The following is a 19639-nucleotide window of genomic DNA, read 5'->3' as shown; positions in this document are numbered from 1 at the left end:
TACTTTAGAAGATTAGACTAGGCAATATGCTTCCATTCAGGTGACATCCAGGTACACCCTCTGGGGTAGACCTGAGTGATAATCCATTTATAGTAATGAACAATTATGGCTACAGAAGTGAGCATCTTCTCATGTGCTTGCTGGCTGTTTGACTATACTTTGGAGACATCCTGTTTACATGTATCCTTTGGTCATGCGTTGAGTTACTATCTGCAACTCAAAACCACGAGTAGCTCCACGGCAGAAAGATGGGGTTTTCTACTCTCGTAAATCGTTAGTGTCAGAAACACAAGATCAGTTCTACCCTGACCTATAGGGTGACCCTGAGTCAGTATTCATTCAATGACAGTGAGGCTGGTGATGTCCAAGTCCTTTGTCTGTTTTTAAAACTGGGCTGCTTATTTTCTGTCGTTATAGACAAAAGAATAAATATTTTGGATATTAGATTCAAATACATGGTTCCTAGAAAATTTCCCCCCAATCTGTTTTTTCCCATTGTTGAGCTTTTGTGAGGTGTATCTTGTCTTTTGTTGTACTGTCCGATAATCCACTGTTAAAAATTAGGCCCTCAGGCTATCCCTCTCAATTTTCCTCTTGAGAATTTTGATTTTAGTGTGCAAACTTGTACCATTTTTATTTATATTTTATATATGGGGTGTGGTATGCAACCCAACTCATGCTTCCACATTTGGAAAGGCAGATAAACTAGCATAAGTTAAGAGGGTTGTCTTTCCCCTACTAAATAGATTTTGCATCCTTGTCAAAAATCAGCTGCTTGATACAAATTGTTATGGATTATTATAATAGCTGTAAGAGCCCACAAGAAAATGATTTTTTTTTTTTAATTCAGCTGCATTGGGCAAATCTGCTGCACAAGACCTGTTCAAAGTGTTAAAGAATAAAGATGTCACTTTGAAGACTAAGAAGCTCCTGATTAAAGCCATGGGATTTTCCGTGGCCTCATATGCATATAAAAGTTGGACCCTGGATAAGGAAGAGCAAATTAGAACATATATGAATTATGGTATTGGCAAAGAATATTAAAAGTACAGTACACTACAAAAAACAAACAAGTCTGCCTTGGGCAAAGTATCAATGGACTAATCCTCAGAAGTGAGGATAGTGAAAATTCACATCACGTCCTTTGGGGGTGTTTGCAGGAGAGAGTGGTCCCTAGAAAAAGACAGCATTTTTGATAAGGCAGAGGGACAGGGACAGATACAGTGCTGCAACAAGGGCTCTAGCATAACAGCAATTGTGAGGACGGCGCAGGATGGGCAGTGCTTTGCTCTGCTGTGCAAAGGTCTCTCTGAGTCAGATCCAACCTGATGGCAACCAACTACAAAGTAAAAATGCGGTACATCTTAAAAACTTCAGTCAACTAATTTATTTTTAATATCAGAAAAAAATGTAATGATAGGCTTAAATACATTTTTTGAGTGGGCACTATGTGAGCTTTAACATGTGTTCAGGAAAATAGAGAGTTGACTCCAGATGTATGTCTGTATTTATTTATTAAAGATACAATAAACTATTTTAAACGCATACAAAATTATAAAGTAACTATTCTTCTCAGTAAAGTTACCAGATATAATATTTAATGACAAGCTAAAACAGAGATATATAGGATGTCTTTTGTTCTATCTTAAAGTCATCTTATTGAACGGTACATCATAAAATCTATAGTCGTACATCTAGGAAATTTGCCAATAGAACTCTCTTCTACTGGTGTATATATTTTAATTTGTCTCATGTGGGTGTCTCTTCCATTTTGATGGTTGGCTAGAACAGCAATTTGTATCATGAACGTTCGAGTTGGCTTCTTGTGATTGTCAATTAAGGGAACATGAATCCAGCCACTTGGTTCCACTAATTCAAGTTGCTGTCCCCCCAAAAAAGAGAGAGATAAAACAAAGTCAGATTATGTGCTCGACCAATGAATACAAATTATAATACAAATACATCCTAAAACTGACAATATTTTTCTCACTGAGTGCGATAATAATTATAACCAATTAAAAAGCATTTTTAACCATGGTATATTTTTGGTTACTAAGCGATTTTTGTACCATCTTAGTGGAAAAAATAAAAACAGATGTGTACAGTCTTAGTTTAAAGAAACTTAAATCATGTTTACATTAGAAAACACATTTCAGCAACCTCGAAAAATATAACAAGTATTTTTACATATATTAATGCAAGCAGACGCAATATAAGAAGAGACTTCCAAAAATTCATGGAAAAATGGAGTTAACAGATAATTAACAGACATATGAGAGTAGGTAAAAAGTATTGCAACTCGGGCTCCAGTTTATACATGTATAAGTTTATTTCAATCAAGATGGGTTCAAATATGTCTCTGATCGGTGAATGGCTGCAGGTAAGCTTTCTCAGTAATACTTCTCTTTGACTTGTTAGGAAGCCTTCAATTCTAAGAAGAGCCAATCTAGGCTTCTGAAGGGATCTGCTGGGCAAGTTAAATTCAAGGCACAGAGCTCTGAAGGCTATGGTGAAGATTTTTAAGGACTCCAAAAGGTTAGTATTGATAAAATTTCTCAAAGGACATGGATGGTCATGGGGTGAGAAAATGCTGTGGGGGCCACCTCTGACCTCCTCCACTTACACAAGCGGGAAGGAGAATCCAACTTCACATCTGTCCAAGGATATTTCCCAGGAGGGAGCAGTCAGCTATTTCTCTGCCTTCCATCCTTCTTTCTCTGCTCTGACACGTCTCCTCCCGAGTCATGTTACTTCTCTCACTGGGCTCCACCCAGAACTCACATACAAAAAACTCCTGGGAGTTTATTGGCAAAGTGAACAGGGTCTCTAAGTCAGGACCAGAAAGCACTGTAAGGATACACTTGTTTTCTGTTGTTTGCAGCAGCACCTCTCCTCAGGCAAATCCCACTTTGGTCCTTAGCCCATTAGCCCATCACAGAGCCTTGGGCCTCTGCCTTGCTCAGGCCAGTGATAAGCCACTCCTTTAGCCTTGATAAATGCCAAAGTGCACCCCAGTCTGCAAGTCAGCCTCTTGTCTGAAGAAATTCAGCTTTACTCATTCTGTAGGCTGGGATGCCCGATGCTCCATCTCACGATCCAGGTGCTGCGGCCTCTGGTCCCTCTCCTGCTGCTCCACACTGGGCCACTGCCACCTCACTCAGGGCTCTCATGAGCACTCTGCTGGTGGCTCTACTTTCTTGATGATCATGTGACTCTCAGTTCCTGTTTCTGAAAGGGCTCATTTATGCAGCAGAATGGCTACACTGACGCATCCCGCGAGTTGGTGGGTGTTACACATATGAATGGAAGAGCTATACCAAGTAATTTCACTTCACAGCACAGTGGCTTACTAAGAAGAATGATAAAGAAAATTGAAAAGTGCAACAGAGAGAAAAAGGCCAGGAATGTTGTGCAAAAGAAGTTTTTCATCATCTCAATACACTTGCTCATTCTTCAAGAGTAGCAAGGGCCGTCCAATGAGAATTTCATTGGGAAACTTTGCCCCACCCACCCTCCAGCCATAATCTTGCCTTATCTTGTTCCCCAAACTCGAGAACATTTGAAAAGAACATGAGTCCTTCAGAAGGACTCAAACCGCTATACAGATATAATGTAATTCAAACAGCACAAAATTATTTGGGGAAGGGTTAGATGGATGGAAATACCATTTCAAAAGTGTGTATAGATCTCAGTAGAGAATATGTTGGGAAACAATGGCTTTGCAATTTGATATTTTTGCTTAATAAAAATATCTGTGATTTTATAGCAATACATTTTTATTTGCCCTCATACACACAAACACATTCAAACCAAAAACCAAACTTGGCAGCTCATAGAAACCCCTAGAGAGGGCAGAACTGCTCCTGTGAGTTTCCACTTCAAAGCAGTAGAAAGCGCCTTCTTTCTCTCACCGAGCAGCTGGTGGTTTCAAACTGCTAACCTGTGGTTAAGCAGCCCAACGTGTAACTGCTATTCCACTAGGGCTCCTGACACACACACCTTACATATATATAATTTGATAAGCAGTACACATTTATATAGATTGTTTCCTTACACAAAACTAATGCTATTGTGCAGTTACTGCTGCTGACAAAATAAAACATATTTCTGATTTTCTATGTTAAGAAACACAAATTCCACACTAAATAAAGAACACTCTCTTTAGTGTTAACAGAAATTATCTGAATGTCAAATCTAAACCTTATGAACTATTTGGGGAATTACCTAATCACGCTGAGCCTGGGTTATATATCATCTCTAATAATGAGATTAATGCCACCTACCTCATAGGAATATTGGAACTATTAAATATGATCATGTACATAATGAAGCAACAGCAATGCATTGGTAAATATTCCATAAATTTTTAAATAAAAAATTATATAAATTGACTCCTCAAATAACCAAAGCTATATTAACAAGTACTCTATTATAGAGATTTAGAATTTTTTGATGATGGCCTATCTGAAGATGGAATGAAATTATGCCATTTACTTAAGGGGGCTGCTAACTCTCTGAGAGAAAAAAAATCTATAAATTGCTCATTTTTCTCCAGTATGTAGTTAAGTCCTTGGAAAGGAATCAGACTTCTTGGAAGAAGCATGAATCCTTTAAGGTATCATTTGTAATGTGTTCCATTAGTATACTAAGGGTACCAAACAACAACTGTGCTGCTGTCAAAATATTGAAGACGACCAGGGAGTAACTACACAGGTTCTGAGGTATTGCAGATAACATTTATAAAACGAGAGTCAAATACTACAGGAAGCAATAATATAATTTAAGAGAGACTGGGTTGAAACAACTAATGGCCTAATGCAGCCGAAGGACATGGTTATACCAAAGGGTAAAGCAGCAAAGATGCCCCTAGAAACACCGGACCATTCAACTCCTCTACGTGCCAGGCAACTTCCCATTTGGAACCAAAGTGGCTTGGGATAGTTTTTTCCCTTTAACAGTGTTTCCCAAAGTGGGTAATTTGCTCCCTGGGGTAGGGGGAGAGGGGGTGTGGTAGTTACACAATCTGGTGTCAATTCAGGAGGATTATGAGTGAAGAGGTGGAGTCTAGTCTGTCAATTGGATCACAGCCAATGAGGCCTCAGTGGGGGCATGGTCTTCTCCTGAGAATTCTGGGAAATCCAGTATTCCTTCTTGGAGGTGGGAAACACTACCTCTCTCTAGTCACTCCCTGAGACAATGCTCCACTGACAAGACACTTGGCCCTTTGCCCTGTGAGCTAGAGAAGCCACATGGACCTACCCTGATGCAACCTGACCTCTGAGGACTGGGGGAGTCACGTGGATACCCCTGCCAGCCCTGAGATGCTTAAAACGCCAGTGGATCCAAAGATTTTCTACCCACTGGCCTGTGATTGCATGTGTTTTGTGAGTCTGAAGAGGACTTTGCAGATTGCTATCGGACATATGGGCTAATATAGGACTTATGGGCTTGGACTGGACTGGGTTGGGATGCTTTCCTAATGTACAATTACCCTTTATAAAACTCTCTCTTATACACATATGAGTTTCTATGGATTTGTTTTTCTAGTTTACCTGGACTAACAGAAGGGGGACTGGAATAATACAGGGAGGCGGCAAAAGCAGATACCTAACTTTATTCTGGATTATGGGCTATAGTACAAAAGTTTTTCATTGCAGAGGGTGGGGGGGAACAGAATCTTTTTTTTTTTTTCTGGAAAAGGATGTAGGCCAAAAAAGTTTGGGAACTTATGTCTATAATAGTTATCTTTCCTCATCTATAAATATTAGTATATACTTACATCAACTTACTTCCTTCTGCAAGGAAGAATGTTCTCTTAATTTTTATAACAGAAATTTCCAAATCTTAAACTTCTCATTTCGTTTTGCACACTTCATTTCCCAGTCTGTATCTTTCTTCTCAATTTTGCTTTAAGCAGCCTGAGGAATCTAAGCTTTTCCTTCAAGATCTTGAACTCTCCTGAGCTGAATATACATGCTCATCACTTACAAGTTCTACTTTCCAAAAAAATATTCTAACATAATTCAGATACATTCTTTGTCATGTTATAGCAAGGATCATCTTTCTTAGATTCCAATAAAATAGTGAATATTTTTCTTTTAAAGCTGCACCAGTGGCTTATCACTCTAATTTCATTTAAATCACCTGTAATATCCAAAATTCTATCAACAGTCTCTTCAAGGTGATTTATCATACGCATCATCCAAATTCCTCCAGCTTTTACTCACTGCTCAGTTCCAAAGCGCCTACCAATTTTGGTATTTATTATATCAAGTAAGCAATACTCTCTAGTAAAAATTCTATCTGTTACCAACAGCTGCCATAAGAAGAAAATTACCGAAGTGGGTGGCTTTACAAACCAGTTATTTTCTCATAAAAACAAAAACAAACCTCACTGCTATCAAGTCAATTCCAACTCATAGCAATGCTATTGGGCAGGCCAGAACCGTCTCTGTGGGTTTCTGAGGACCTAATGCTTTATGGGAAAAGAAAGCCTTGCATTTCTCTCATAGAGCGGATGATGGTTTCAAAGTGCCAACCTTACAGTTAGTAGCCCAACACGTAACCCTGTCACAGGAGGCAAGGCAAGAAGTGAATTCAGGGTGTAGATGTAGATGAAGTTGAGAGGTCCTGTCTTGTCGGTATACCAGGAGTTCCTTGAAGCACCTTGGCGGTTGTTTTTTTTTGGACGTGTTTTGACATGTTTTTTGACATGTATGTCTCCATGTCTATTCTACTTTTCCTATAACTCAGAGATGATTAGGTTGAGGACTCACCCTATTCTGGCATGACTTTATTAAGAAAACAAAAGAAAGCCCTTATTCCCAAACAGGGTCATGTTTATATGTAAAAGGGTTACGATTTCGGCATAGCTTGGGGGAACAAAATTCAACCCACAACAGTCCTAAATTATGTCTGTCCAAAATAAAAATATAACAAGGCTCATATGATGAGACAAGACTCACAATACGAGAAGAAGTCCGGGTGGTGCAGTGGGTCAGCAGTTTGAAACCTCCAGGTACTGTGCAGGAGAGAGGCTTGCAGCTCCCATAAAGATTGAGTCTCTGAAAGCCACAGGGAGAGTCCTATTCTAGTTTAGAGGGTCGCCACGTAAGACTCAGGCTCGACTCCATGGCACTGCGTTTGATCATACAATGTGATGAGCATAACTGAAAGCCAACTCTGTTGCCACTGAGTCCATTATAGCTCAAAGCGACTCATTAAGGCAGAGTAGAACTGGCCCCATAATTTCCTAAAACTTCCATCTTTATAGACGCAAACTGCCTGTCTTTCTTCCACAGAGCAGCTGGTGAGTTTGAAATGCCAACCTTTCCATCAGCAGCCAAGATAGTGCTTAAGCACCGTGCCACCAGGGTTCCTTGAGATGAAAATAGTCCACTGCCATCCAGTCAATTCCAGCTCATGGCAATTCAATATAGGGTGTCTGGGGCTTTCTAAATCTGTAAGGGCCAGACAGCCTCGTATTTTTCCCTTGGGATGGCTGGTGGGTTGGAACCACACGTATATAAACATTCACAATTCAAAAAGCAATATAGTCATATATATGCATTAAAGAACTGTGGATTTCTGCAGGGGACTAGAAAGAAAAGATATGGATAATTATTGAAAATCACCTACTATTCTTTTAATATTAGTCGTGGTATATAGAAATAAAACATAAAAATGCAGTACTTGTTATGGGCTTAGGCAAGTGTTAAAAACCAGTTGTATTAATAATTAACATGAAAAATTTCTAGTATGAGGAGGGCTTTAAAATGTTCATGGAAAACTTTCACATCTTAATTCTGCTTTTCCACAAGCTTCAGTTTTCAAAGCTCTCTCATACTCTCAATAAGAGCCCAAAACCTCCTTCCCTTTTGCTTGCAAAAACTGAGATTTGTATAGATCCCAAAATTCTCATATATGAGATTGTTTATAAAAGTACCAGAAAAAATCCTCATAATTTACTTTCAAAAGCACTTAGTCAAATCTAGAACAATTGCTTCAAATAGTTAGGGTGAATTATACTGAATATTTTCATTTTACAAGAATTTTAAAGGGCTAGAACTCTACTACTTATAGCTTAGATGTCATGAAGTTTGACTTATCTTGATGTAAATTACCATCATTTTGAGGGGAAAAAACATTAACTTGTTTCCTAAAATGCAATCAGTGACAACTTGAGTAGAAAAAGCAAAGACATTTTTGTTTTATTCACAAGCACCAACAAACAGCCCAGTGGGGAAATGGCAGTGTGCCAGGATGCCCGGTAAGCAATTAGGTTTTGTGGCAATCAGGAGACTTGGGAGCCTTAGGCCTTTAGAAAACTTAACAAGTTAAGGACTTGGTGCTTTTAATTCCCCTTGCAGGAGGCATATGCAAGATATATCTTGTTTAGATGACAATCTCTTCCATCCTCTGGACTGAAAGAAAGGTTAAGAAAACTAATAAGAAGCAACTGGAGGAGAACATGTGAAGGATTAGCAAGCATCACTTTCTACTAGACCTGCTGACTTCAATTTAATAACTATTCTCACACATAAATAATCTCATTCTCATTTCAGAGGAAATAATTTTAAATTGCATAAAATTTATTGTAATATGTAAAAGTACATTTAATTGATCATGAATCTCAGAAGTAAGCCAAATCAATCTCTTATTGTAAATTAAGACTAACAATTGGAACTCAGAAGAAAACAATCTGAAATTACCTTCCTATGAAAAGCAGAATGAACAAAAATCCAATTGCAGAAAACACAACATATGTTCACTATTTTATTAACATCTGCATAGAAAATGTCTAAAAAATATATGTGCGATTTGCAGATTAGGCTTTATAAAAGATTACAGACAACAACTTTATTTTACCATATTGAAAGCCTATTACCTAGTAAATAATTTCTTTTGGAGATTTTATGAGTCTAAGAAAAAGGTTGAAACTGAGAACACATCTGACTATATTTATCTTGCAAATCTGCTACCCCTTTCTTATGTAGACTCAGCAGTACAGCAGTAAAATTAATAAAGTAAGATTAAAAGTCAATAAAATGAATCTGACGTTATAAATATATTTTATTAAATTCCTTGATTAGTGTAATTAGGTAGAAACATGAAAATTTAAACTAAAACAAAACAATATTGTCCCCCAAATTACCATATTTAAGAAGCTGAATTTCAAGTGAAATGCAAGACATATTTATGATATTTTTATAAGTATCTTGCCAAAATACACTTCACTTTGCAAATGAAATAAATTTGAAAGGACAAAGTCAATGTTTAAATCAGCCCTTCTTCACATATATTCAACAAAAGCTCATTTTTTTCTTATCTAAATTTTTCATTATTTTATAGTATTTAAACATACAAACCTGTTCCCAACTTCTTGATGTGAGTGGCAATAATGTAATATACATCTAGGACAACTTGTACTATAAACAGAAAACCTCACAAACTTTAAAATATAAGGACCAACAACTATTTCACTACCCTCAGAAAACACAGTGTCTTTTTTCTGACATGAACTTTGAGTGAAAGAAACCGATGTGTGAACAGCAGACACTGATGTTCACACAAGCACACTGCAAACAACCCAGCGGGCGGGTTTCTGGGTTGTTTTGGATTATGCTCTGGAGGGGCTGGCACAATGGCATTTCAATATCATAGTTGCCGGTTTCTCTGTTTATCTTTGAAACAACAGGTAAAGGGAGGGTGGAAAACCACCATAAAAGTAAAATGAAATGCTTTTGAAGCTTCTTTTCAAATGATGTAATTTATAACCATTACACAAATAGCGAAGAAGCACAAAAGGAGGGGGAAAAATACAGTAATGTTCCAAAGGTTCCGTTTACAAGGACCTCACACAAAGTTGGTTTTTTTTCCTCTGCGACTCTTACTAGAAACGGTATTATTTGCTAAAAATGCACTAGCTGCCAAGAGCTATGGTCTATCTAAAGCAAAATGCTTAAGATGGAAACAGAGTGTTAATACAGAAAAAAGAGCAGGATTCAGTATACAAATTTTGTAAAACCTATTTGAAAAAGAATCAAATGAAGCTTTGATGTTTGATTTTGAAGCCTTTAAAAGACTGCAAAATGAGTGCACTAAATGGATAAAATACTAAACTAGATAGCACGGTATTAAAACAATCAGAAGAAATCAAATTTCAAACTTTCTAATTAAACCTTTTCTTGTACGTTATTGGGAATTCAACACTAGCCTTGGTTCACATGCTAGAACAATGGGAAAATTTTCCGAATGGTTGAACACTAACCCTGACAAGTGTGGAGAGCCAACTACAATACATTACATGGTAGCCTGACCTGCCACCCACGTTGCTGAGAGAACAGCTTTCAAACACATGCACTGAGCTTTAAAACCACAAAATCCCTTATTACACATTGTCTTTCTTACTCTAGGTGAAATATACCATCAATTCTTTCCATTATAAATCTTTTTTTATTACTGTTTTAGAAGCTCGTTTAACAAATTGACTGTCTTTCTCTGACAAGGTAAAAAGACAAGTGGAAAATGAGCACCCTGCTACAGACTTAAAATGAAGGCTGATTTGCGTGGCACATTTCCTGGAGCTTACTTGGAGATCCACATTACCTAAAATCCATTTTAAGCTAAAACTCCTGAAAAAAAATTAAAGTCCAAACCCTGATATTGGTTCCCTGAGTGTCTTAAAGTATTCGAAAACAATTGTTTTCTTTAAGAATGACTTATAGGTTGAATTAGAGACGGTGGTCTTTTATAAAATATTTCATTTTCATCACTACCCTCCAATAAAAAGAAAAACGAACTGCCAAATTTTGCCATAGTGTTTTCTCCCTTCCCCACTTGCACAAACCCAAACCTATTACCTGCCCCTATTTCTCTAAAAAATAAAATGCCAATTACTTTAGACTTCAGGATATAATGGTGGCATATGTCTATATTAGTGAGATATGTAAATGAGGCAGGCAGGCAGGGTGACACCCAGGCTTCTTCCTCATTGCAGCACTGAGCTTGTACAAGGTGTGTTATCTTTCAGTAAAGGTCTCGTTGCACTAATGATAACTGTCATGTTGCAAAAAAGGGCTTGAGATACAGAACAAGAATGGTGCAAAAGGAAACAACCTTAGAGACACTTTTCTCAGGTTTTCATTTTTCAAGTCTGGAGATTCAAGAGGGTTAAAATCATCTCTAAAACCATGTCACTCTAACGTTTTTCTTGATGAATTTCCCTCCTACATTCTTCATATCCTTTGCAATCTCTGATCTCCCCAACTCCCACCCAAGAACACCCTATGGTCTGCTAACTAAATCACAGCATTCCAGGACAGCTATGGGCGGTGACAGTATCTTCTGGGGTTTTCATTTGCAATGTTGTTAGCAAGGAGATTTTTATTGGTAAGTGCCCCAGTATACTGACAGGTCAATTAGTCCTGGGAAGTACTGGGCTTTCTGCCTGATAGCTTGGCGGAGTATTCAAGTGCGACCGTTCATAACCTATAACTGAATGCAGCCAATTAACCTCAGAAGTATAACAATACGGGCTATCTAATGGGATTGCTGGCACATTATTGGACAGAAACTCGACACGTTCTTCAAAATGCATTGAATGGTAAATGATGATACATAAATTACCAGTAACTTTCATTTATGGAGGCCACCCAAAATTCTGAAGCTGTGTAACAGCAATGATCTTCTATCACACTAGCATTTGTTTATGTGTTATCTGACTAAATAAGGCCTGTGAGAATTAAAATGCAATGCCCAGTCTTCTTATTAAGATTTCTCCTAAGATGTTGAAAGTACTACTGCTCTGACAGAAACTAATATGGAAACAAAATGCTATTTTACTTTAAATATTCAAAAACACCTTTATGTTTTAAAAAAACATGAAAGAGAAGCTGCTGTGTTTGCTACGTTGCAGGCATTATGAATAATCATGCTGCAAGCTTTATGTAACTTACTCATCTCAAGATTCTAATGTCACGAACATTGTAATCTCCATTCTATGTATGAACAGGAGTCCCTGAGTGGAGTGTAAGGGTTTAACATGGTGGCTACTAAATGAAAGGTTGGAAGATGAAGTCCACCCAGAGGCCCTTTTGAAGACAGGCCTAGCTAGGTACTTTTGTTTTTTTAATCATTTTATTCGGGGCTCATACAACTCTTATCACAATCCATACATTCATAAATTGTGTCAAGCACATTTGTACATTTGTTGCTATCATCATGCTCAAAACATTTTCTTTCTACTTGAACCCTTGGCATCAGCTCCTTATTTGTTCCCCTACCACCCCCAGGCTCCCTCCCTCTCGAACCCTTGATAATTTATAAATTATTATCATTTTTTTCATGTCTTACACTGTCTGATGTCTCCCTTGACCCACTTTTCTGTCGTCCATCCGCCAGGGAGGGGGGTATATGTAGATCATTGTGATTGGTCCCCCCTTGCCCCCCCCACCTTCCCCTTCCCCTCCTGGTATCACTACTCTCATTACTGGTCCTGAGGGGTTTATCTGTCCTGGATTCCCTGTGTTTCCAGCTCTTGTCTGTACCCATGTACATCCTCTGGTCTAGCCGGATTTGTAAGGTAGAATTGGGATCATGATAGTGTTGGGGGAGAGGGGCGCGGCTGGCTATGTACTTTTAAACTTAGTCAGTGAAACCCCCAGGGAGCAGAACGCTACTCTAACCACAAACAGGGTCACCATCACGATAAGTTAGAGGTGACTTGATGGTAACTGGGGGTATGCACAAGGGGGCTAAATATTTCAGGGGGCTAAATATCTGTCCGAGTTTCATAAAGATAAAAGGAGGCACAACTTGGATTTGAAATCCAGAGTTGTGTCATTCTCAAACTGTGGGGAATATATGAGATAACTCCCCAGTCACTGCCAAGTATCACCTTGTAACTGGACAACAGAACACTGCCAAGTTCTAAAGCCTTCCTACAAAAAGAGTGATATCCAATTATTACTAAGCAACAAGTAGAAGATGATGAATGAGTCGGTAAGAGTGTTTTGATACCTATGTAACTATATCAACATTAAGATGTTATTAATGGTAACACTATACTCTAGTTTTTAATTTCATTTCAAATCCCTATGCAAACTCACATGTCTGAAATTACATACGATCTTCTGCGTTCCTGTGTGTCACAAAGGTTAAGTGTCTGGCAGCTAACCATAAGGCCTGACAACCCAGTTTTGAAAACTCAGCCCTTGCACACTCTATGAAGCCCAGTTCTCCTTGACACACAGGGGCAGACATGGGTTGGAACTGATCCATGGCTACTGTTTGTTACTTAATGTGATCTTCCACACACATGCTCACACCAAGTGACCTGCCCCTACACGACCACATATACACACACTCATCCAAGCTGCCATCCTCCATTATACTCCTTGTTTCGAAGGCAAAATTGTGATCCACAGTCCAAGGCCACAAACAAGTAAAAAGCTATCTTAATATCACAGAGGTCGTGTTATCCATTTATGTATAAAGGATTTAAAAACTAAGTTGAATGACATTTTAAAAGTGATTTTTATAAACTATCTAATTTAGTATGCCAACGCAACATATGCTGTCACAAAAATTGTATCGAAACTACCTCTGCTTTTGCTTAATTTTCAACCAGAAGCAATTGTTTAATTGCTAGCCCAAATTGTCCTGGAAGCAAATGTCTATTAATAGGCACCTACCACTCATCCGTCAGTTTGTCCTACTGTGGTGGTCTGCATGCTGTTGTGATATGGGAAGCTATGTCAGCAGCATTTCCGAAGGACCACCCAGGTGGACAGCTTTCAATTGCGCTTACAGACTGAGACAAACTCGGAGGAAAAGCCTGGCAATCTATGTCTGCCAATTAGCCAATGTAAACCTCCCAGATGATCCCCAAACACCGTCTGACTGGCTTGCTCAGACACACTCTCACAAGGGAACAATCACTATAAGAGGGCTTTGCGTTTGGTGAACTAAGAGGCCACCAAGTGAGGGGAAGCCCCAGTGAGACACAGTTGCACAGTAAGCATGGCAAAGTGGCCAAAAACGGCGCAATCCACCAGCAGTTGTGAAGGTGATGTTTTGTCCTGCTGTCCACAGAGCATCAGCCATTACTCCACCTGGGCTCCCGTGGGAGCCTTCAGATGGGGGCCTCTCAGGCCATCACTGACAGCTTAGTTGAAATATTTGTAAAAACATTTCTGCAATTAAGACAGAGATTTTTAAAAATATATTGGCTTGACTGAAAGTCACAGGAGTTAACAAAAGCATCCATAAAGTTTTTTTTTAATTCTACATATACGAGGGGGTTATCCCCAGAAAAACACAAATTTTCAAAACTATGTATTCAATTTTTTTTTTTTTTACAAAACAACTTTATCACTTTCATTGCTACACAGTTTCTTTCTTTCCATATGCCACAGAACAATAATGCTGTTGTTTCAAAGGATTATATTTGTACATTTACTCCAACACCAATGGAAATTTCAAGTACTCTCCATTACACTTAATACATTTGTTAAATCTGCAATTCTATTCTTGGAAACATTTTTCAAAAAGTATGTTGGGATGGCTGACTGCACCTCCCTAGTTTTTTCTTCACCTCTTCTACATTGTCAAATTGCTGTCCTTCTTGTCCCTCTTCATTTGTGGAAACAAAAAAAGTCACACGGCATGAGGTCAGGTGAGTAAGAGAGGCTTTTTTTTTTTTTTTTTTGCACTGAGATGGCTGCGTCAGCAGGTGCATTGTCCTGGTGGCAAAACCAGTTCCCCACCTGCCACAAATCAGGCCCTTTTTTGTCACGCGCTATTACTTTTCGGAACCTCTAAATAGAAAGTTTGATTAATAGTCTGACCTGGCTAAACGAACTCCAAATGTCCTACGAGTCTACATTTTTGTCCATTTGGGAAGATGGCAGACATCTAGATCAAGTATTGTCACCAATTGACATTTCACCTTTTTTGAAACAAGAAAACCACTCGGACATTTGAGTTTTTCCCATAGTGCTGTTCTTGTAAGCTGTGTTCAACATCACAATAGTTTCTGCGGCATTTTTTTCCGAGCAGGAAACAAAATTTCACAGCCGCAAACTGTTATCTTGCATCGGTCATCACAAAAAATGAGGTTCAAGCGAAACTGCTTTTATGAAAACATTCACTGTGAAAAGAGAGAACCTTCCCTGACGATGCAACTCGCTGCACTACCTCAGAGCGAGTTGCTTGATGCTCACCTAGTGGGAAAAATGTGTACTACGATGTGGTTTGAATTGTGTCTCCACCAAAATGATGTGCTAGAAAGTACTACAAAAGCACATGCTTTTGGCTGTCACTCCATTTCTGACTAGGCATTCCCTTGTTACGTCAATGAAGCCATCTCAGTGTAGGGCGTGCTTTCAGTTAGTCACTTTTGGAGACAGCCAAGAACAGCCAGAAACACTTGAAAACAAACACCAAAACCAAACCTACTGCTCTCACGTCGATTTCTACTCACAGTGGCTCTACAGCAGGCACCCTCAAACTACAGGTCGCGGGGTGTCTTTGCCCCGTTTGTTTTTTTACTTTAAAAGAAGGCATGTGCAGTGTGCATTGGAATTCATCCATAGTGTTTTTTTAAACTATAGTCCTCCAACGGGTCTGAGGGACAGTGAACTGGCCCCATTTAAAAAGTGTGAGGAGCCCTGCTCTACAGGGTAGAGTATAACTGCCTGAGGGTTTCCAAGGCTACAGTCTCAAGACACTGACAGCCATATCTTCCCCACTAGAGCGAGCAGCTGGCAAGTTGACCAGCGCATCACCGGGCTCCTTTCACAAGCAAGCACAGATGGGATAAAATAGATGCTGTGTCACATGACCCTCGCCAAGAAACCAAGGAATAGAAGCTAAAACGAGAGCTAAAGGAGAAAGACAGGACCCCCAAGATCCAACAGGTCCCTAAATTGTGAGAAAATAAATGTGTTTGTTAAAGCCTCTCACTGGTGGTATTTCTTTTATAGCAGCAATAACTAACTAGGACATCCCCTACTCTACAAATGTCTGCATTTGTTATTAGACAGTTTTAGCTCAACTGACCATATTCTGTAGCAAAAGGATTAAAGTGAAGAAGTAGAATAAGTAGAATTCAGAGTAATCAATATTATTAAGTTAGCTTTGCTTATTTTAAAATAAATAAAATTATGTCCCACAGGCACACAACAAAAATTCAGAAAGGAGTACAAAAATAAAGGGAGTATCCAATATATGAAACTATTACCTTATATAGCAAGATCTACCATTTTTGATGCAATGGACAACATGTGATTAAAGAGAATTTATGACCACTGGCTAGAAAACTTATAATTGCTACACAGTTTCTTTCTTTCCATATGCCACTGAACAATAATGCTGTTGTTTCAAAGGATTATATTTGTACATTTACTCCAACACCAATGGAAATTTCATTAAAATAAATAAATAAACTAGACAACCTGCAAGGGATGTCTACTCTGCTGAATTTGGACAGTTAATACTGAAATGCCAAATAACAATATTAAAACATACACACATTTCATTCTTAGGTCTGGCAGACATGAACAGAATCAAAGAAAACCAATCTATCCTCTTTTAATGGAGTATGGCTTTATAAAAATAAAATACATGTATCTGGCATTTTCTGATTTTGTGCAGTCATATATGAGAGATGAAGCAAGCAGTTAGTACTAACTAAAAGGAAAAGAAGTGTGGAAAGACATAAACTTACATCTGTTTCTCGTAAAGCTGCTGACCCTGGAGTGGGTAATCCAACATTTAACTGAAATCACCCGTATAAAAACATGTCTATCAGATGAGCTATGTGGTAGACATGTTTTTACATAGCTGATCACGGGTAAATGTGGGCTTGTTAACCACAAGGTCAGCAGTTCAAACCCACCTGTAGCTCCAACAATATACAGCCCTTAAATCCCTATATAGGATTGCTATGCATTGGAATTGACTCAATGGCAGTGGGTTATCATTTAATATTCACAACCACCCAAACAAGATAGGCACCGTGATCCTCACTTTTTTCCTTTTAAGTACAAGGCTTTAAAAGGACAGAATAAATTTCTCTATATCACAAAACAAAAAGTGACAGAACCAAGACTGCAGTTCTGGTTCAACAGACTCCAACACATGATGAAAGCAGCCCATGGCACAAACAACCCAGAAGCACGTTCCTTCTTCTGGCTTTGGTCTCATCCTTCTGTCCCAGTCTGAGCACAAAATTTAAAACCCAGCTTGCAGATTAGGAAACAGATTGGCTTCTTCCCCAAGTGAGCCAAGGTGAGAGAGCTCAGCATTCAATGGCAAGTACACTAGGACTCTGGGGGAATATCAGCCAGTTTCAAATGACTACAACCTCAGGCTAAATGGAGTTCAGGGAGTCACGAGAACTCCATGCCACTGACAATATGATCTTAGTCAACTGAAAGCTTTCAAATTAGAATTCCATACATGTCTTCAACAATTCCCTCAACACAACTACTCATCATGCACACACACACAAAAAGTACGTTAAAGCCAGGAACACTTCTCATTGCCTTTCACCAATTTTCCTCCGAGAACTGATAGAAATGTAAAATTGTTAAAGCTAGTATTTAACAACCAGATTTAACAAACTAGCTGAGAATAATTTTGTTTTAATTTGCATGTGATCCTCTTAAATGTGAAGTGGCTACTAAGGTGGAAGAATGAAGGTGGGCAGGTATTTCTTTTGACTCTTCAATCTGTTATTTTCTAATGTTGTTTCCTTATTATACTTAACTTGAGCTTCTCACCTTTCAATTAAATTCTTGTTGGTCATTATCTTTTCGAAGACTGCATGCTTTAACATCAGACAGTAGGGCTGCTAAGGACAAGAACCAATTTAAGAACTAATTTGGCCTTGGAAGCTGTTCTTTAGTAAAGCTGAACGAGGTTCCTTTCTACTATCATTAAGATCAATATCAAAGACCATCATATAAAAATAAATGGCATAAATAATAACTGAGCATCTATCTTCCACATTCTTAGGCAGAAGGGGAATGAATCAAGGCAGCTACTCTCTGTGCTAATGGAAATATCAGAGATTTGTGGAAGCTGATCAAATAACAAGAAGTATGGTAAATGCTAAGATTAGCATGCAGAAATACATAAAATATGTCTCACAGTGGTGGTGAAGGAGGCTGCAAATCTGACTCGAGGGTTCCTGGCAGTCAAAGCAATGTGGGTATCATGATCATCTCTGACACGGACACAAGTCTTCTCACAGATTCGTTTTCAAAAGGCTATCAGTAAGTCCGTTTGATTACATGCCCAAAGTCTTATCTACAGAAGTAACTGTTAAAATATCAGCTGGTGACTGGCGCAGTTGACATATTTCTATGTTCTCCATGTTACGTCCTAAACGGCAAGCTCTTCAGCGGAGAAACTGTGTTTGAAAAAAGGCAAAAGAGAAATGGGACTGCTTTCTGGAGAGCAGGACTTCCGCTTCTGGTGCGGTCACGGGCGTGAGGCACTCAAGGAGTGTCAATTCACGATGGAGAAGAGCAAAAGGACTTTTGTTCAGAAATGTGCCCCTGCCACACTGTGGAAGGTGTGTGTGTGTGTGTGTGTGTGTGTGTGCGCGCGCGCGCACACCAGACTGGCCCAAATTTGCATGGTTGGTTTGGGCGGAAGACGAGACAAGCCCCTGGATTCACTTACATGGACACCAACTAGAGCAACGGTTTCACCTGGAGAGAGGTTATTCTGATGGGGTATTTGGAAAATCTCAAAAGCATCCCTGGAACAAAATTGATGTCTCCTGGCATTAAAAGAGAAGAGAGGCCAGGCTTGATAACTTCTCACAAGAAAGCTACTATTGAGCCACTATCTTGTTTATTATAAAATAGGAATGTCTTGGCACATTTTTTATAGGTACCATATTTAAATTGACCTCATACACCAAAAATAAAATCATGAATGAATGAAAAAATATTTTGGTTGAAGATTGGCTGTGGGTAAATGACTCTGATCAAACTTTTTAAATTTGTGAAGGAAATTTCCGTTCAGCAAGTATCATTATGGCTTTTCCCTAAGGTGTGGTGGACTTGAGGCAAGGTTGGATTGTAATGCTGAATTTTTCAGAAAGATAATGAATGACATCTCACAGCCTATAGAATGATTTTATATTAAGATTAATAGAACGGATTTTATGAATATAGTTGTATACTGAGAAGTTTCTTCCCTGCCTCATCGAAGAGAGCAAGGCTCCCCTATGTCAGTGTGTATTCATCAGCCTGTTTCAATGCAAGGGTTGAAGGTAAGGTAGCACGGGCCACTTGACCCTTTTGCTCTTAACTGTGTTAATCTAATTAAAACGTCTAGTCTAAAATGTTGTCTTTTAATTAACAAAAAGCATTTCAGAATGGTTTGTGCATGCTATCAAATAAAGGATATTTAACACTTTTCACATTGCATAGATGATTCCTAAGGTCAGATGCTTTAAAATGTCATTATGATGTGTTAGCAGCAAGTTGAACTTTGCTTTGAAATTCTTTATTAAGGCTTTCATTATAATCCATGATTTGTCTTTCAAATAGCTATTTAAAAACATATAAAACTATTGAATTACTGTATATGTGACTGGTGCTTTTAGAAACTCATTAGA

General features: G+C 38.6%; 1 protein-coding gene across 3 annotated transcripts in view; it reads right to left on the bottom strand.

Annotated features, from left to right (window-relative positions):
- Positions 1-1372: 1372 nt before the first annotated feature.
- The window catches only part of ANAPC10 (anaphase promoting complex subunit 10), a 76574-nt gene continuing 58307 nt past the window's right edge, over positions 1373-19639 (bottom strand). For 2 of the 3 annotated variants that reach the window (XM_004708697.3, XM_045295820.1), the window contains exon 5: positions 1373-1882. In XM_004708697.3, the coding sequence (XP_004708754.1) occupies positions 1652-1882 (231 nt within the window). In that variant the 3' untranslated portion in view covers positions 1373-1651. Of the gene's footprint in view, positions 1883-7971; positions 8424-19639 lie in introns of those variants that run through there. The other variant, XM_045295821.1, reaches the window with a different exon arrangement.

Source organism: Echinops telfairi, unplaced genomic scaffold (assembly GCF_000313985.2).
Source record: "Echinops telfairi isolate 266 unplaced genomic scaffold, ASM31398v2 ScPeMD7_5868;HRSCAF=6743_1, whole genome shotgun sequence".
Lineage (NCBI taxonomy): Eukaryota > Metazoa > Chordata > Mammalia > Afrosoricida > Tenrecidae > Echinops > Echinops telfairi.
The sequence above is the reverse complement of the archived record's forward strand: the minus strand, read 5'-3'. Positions and strand labels throughout refer to the sequence as shown.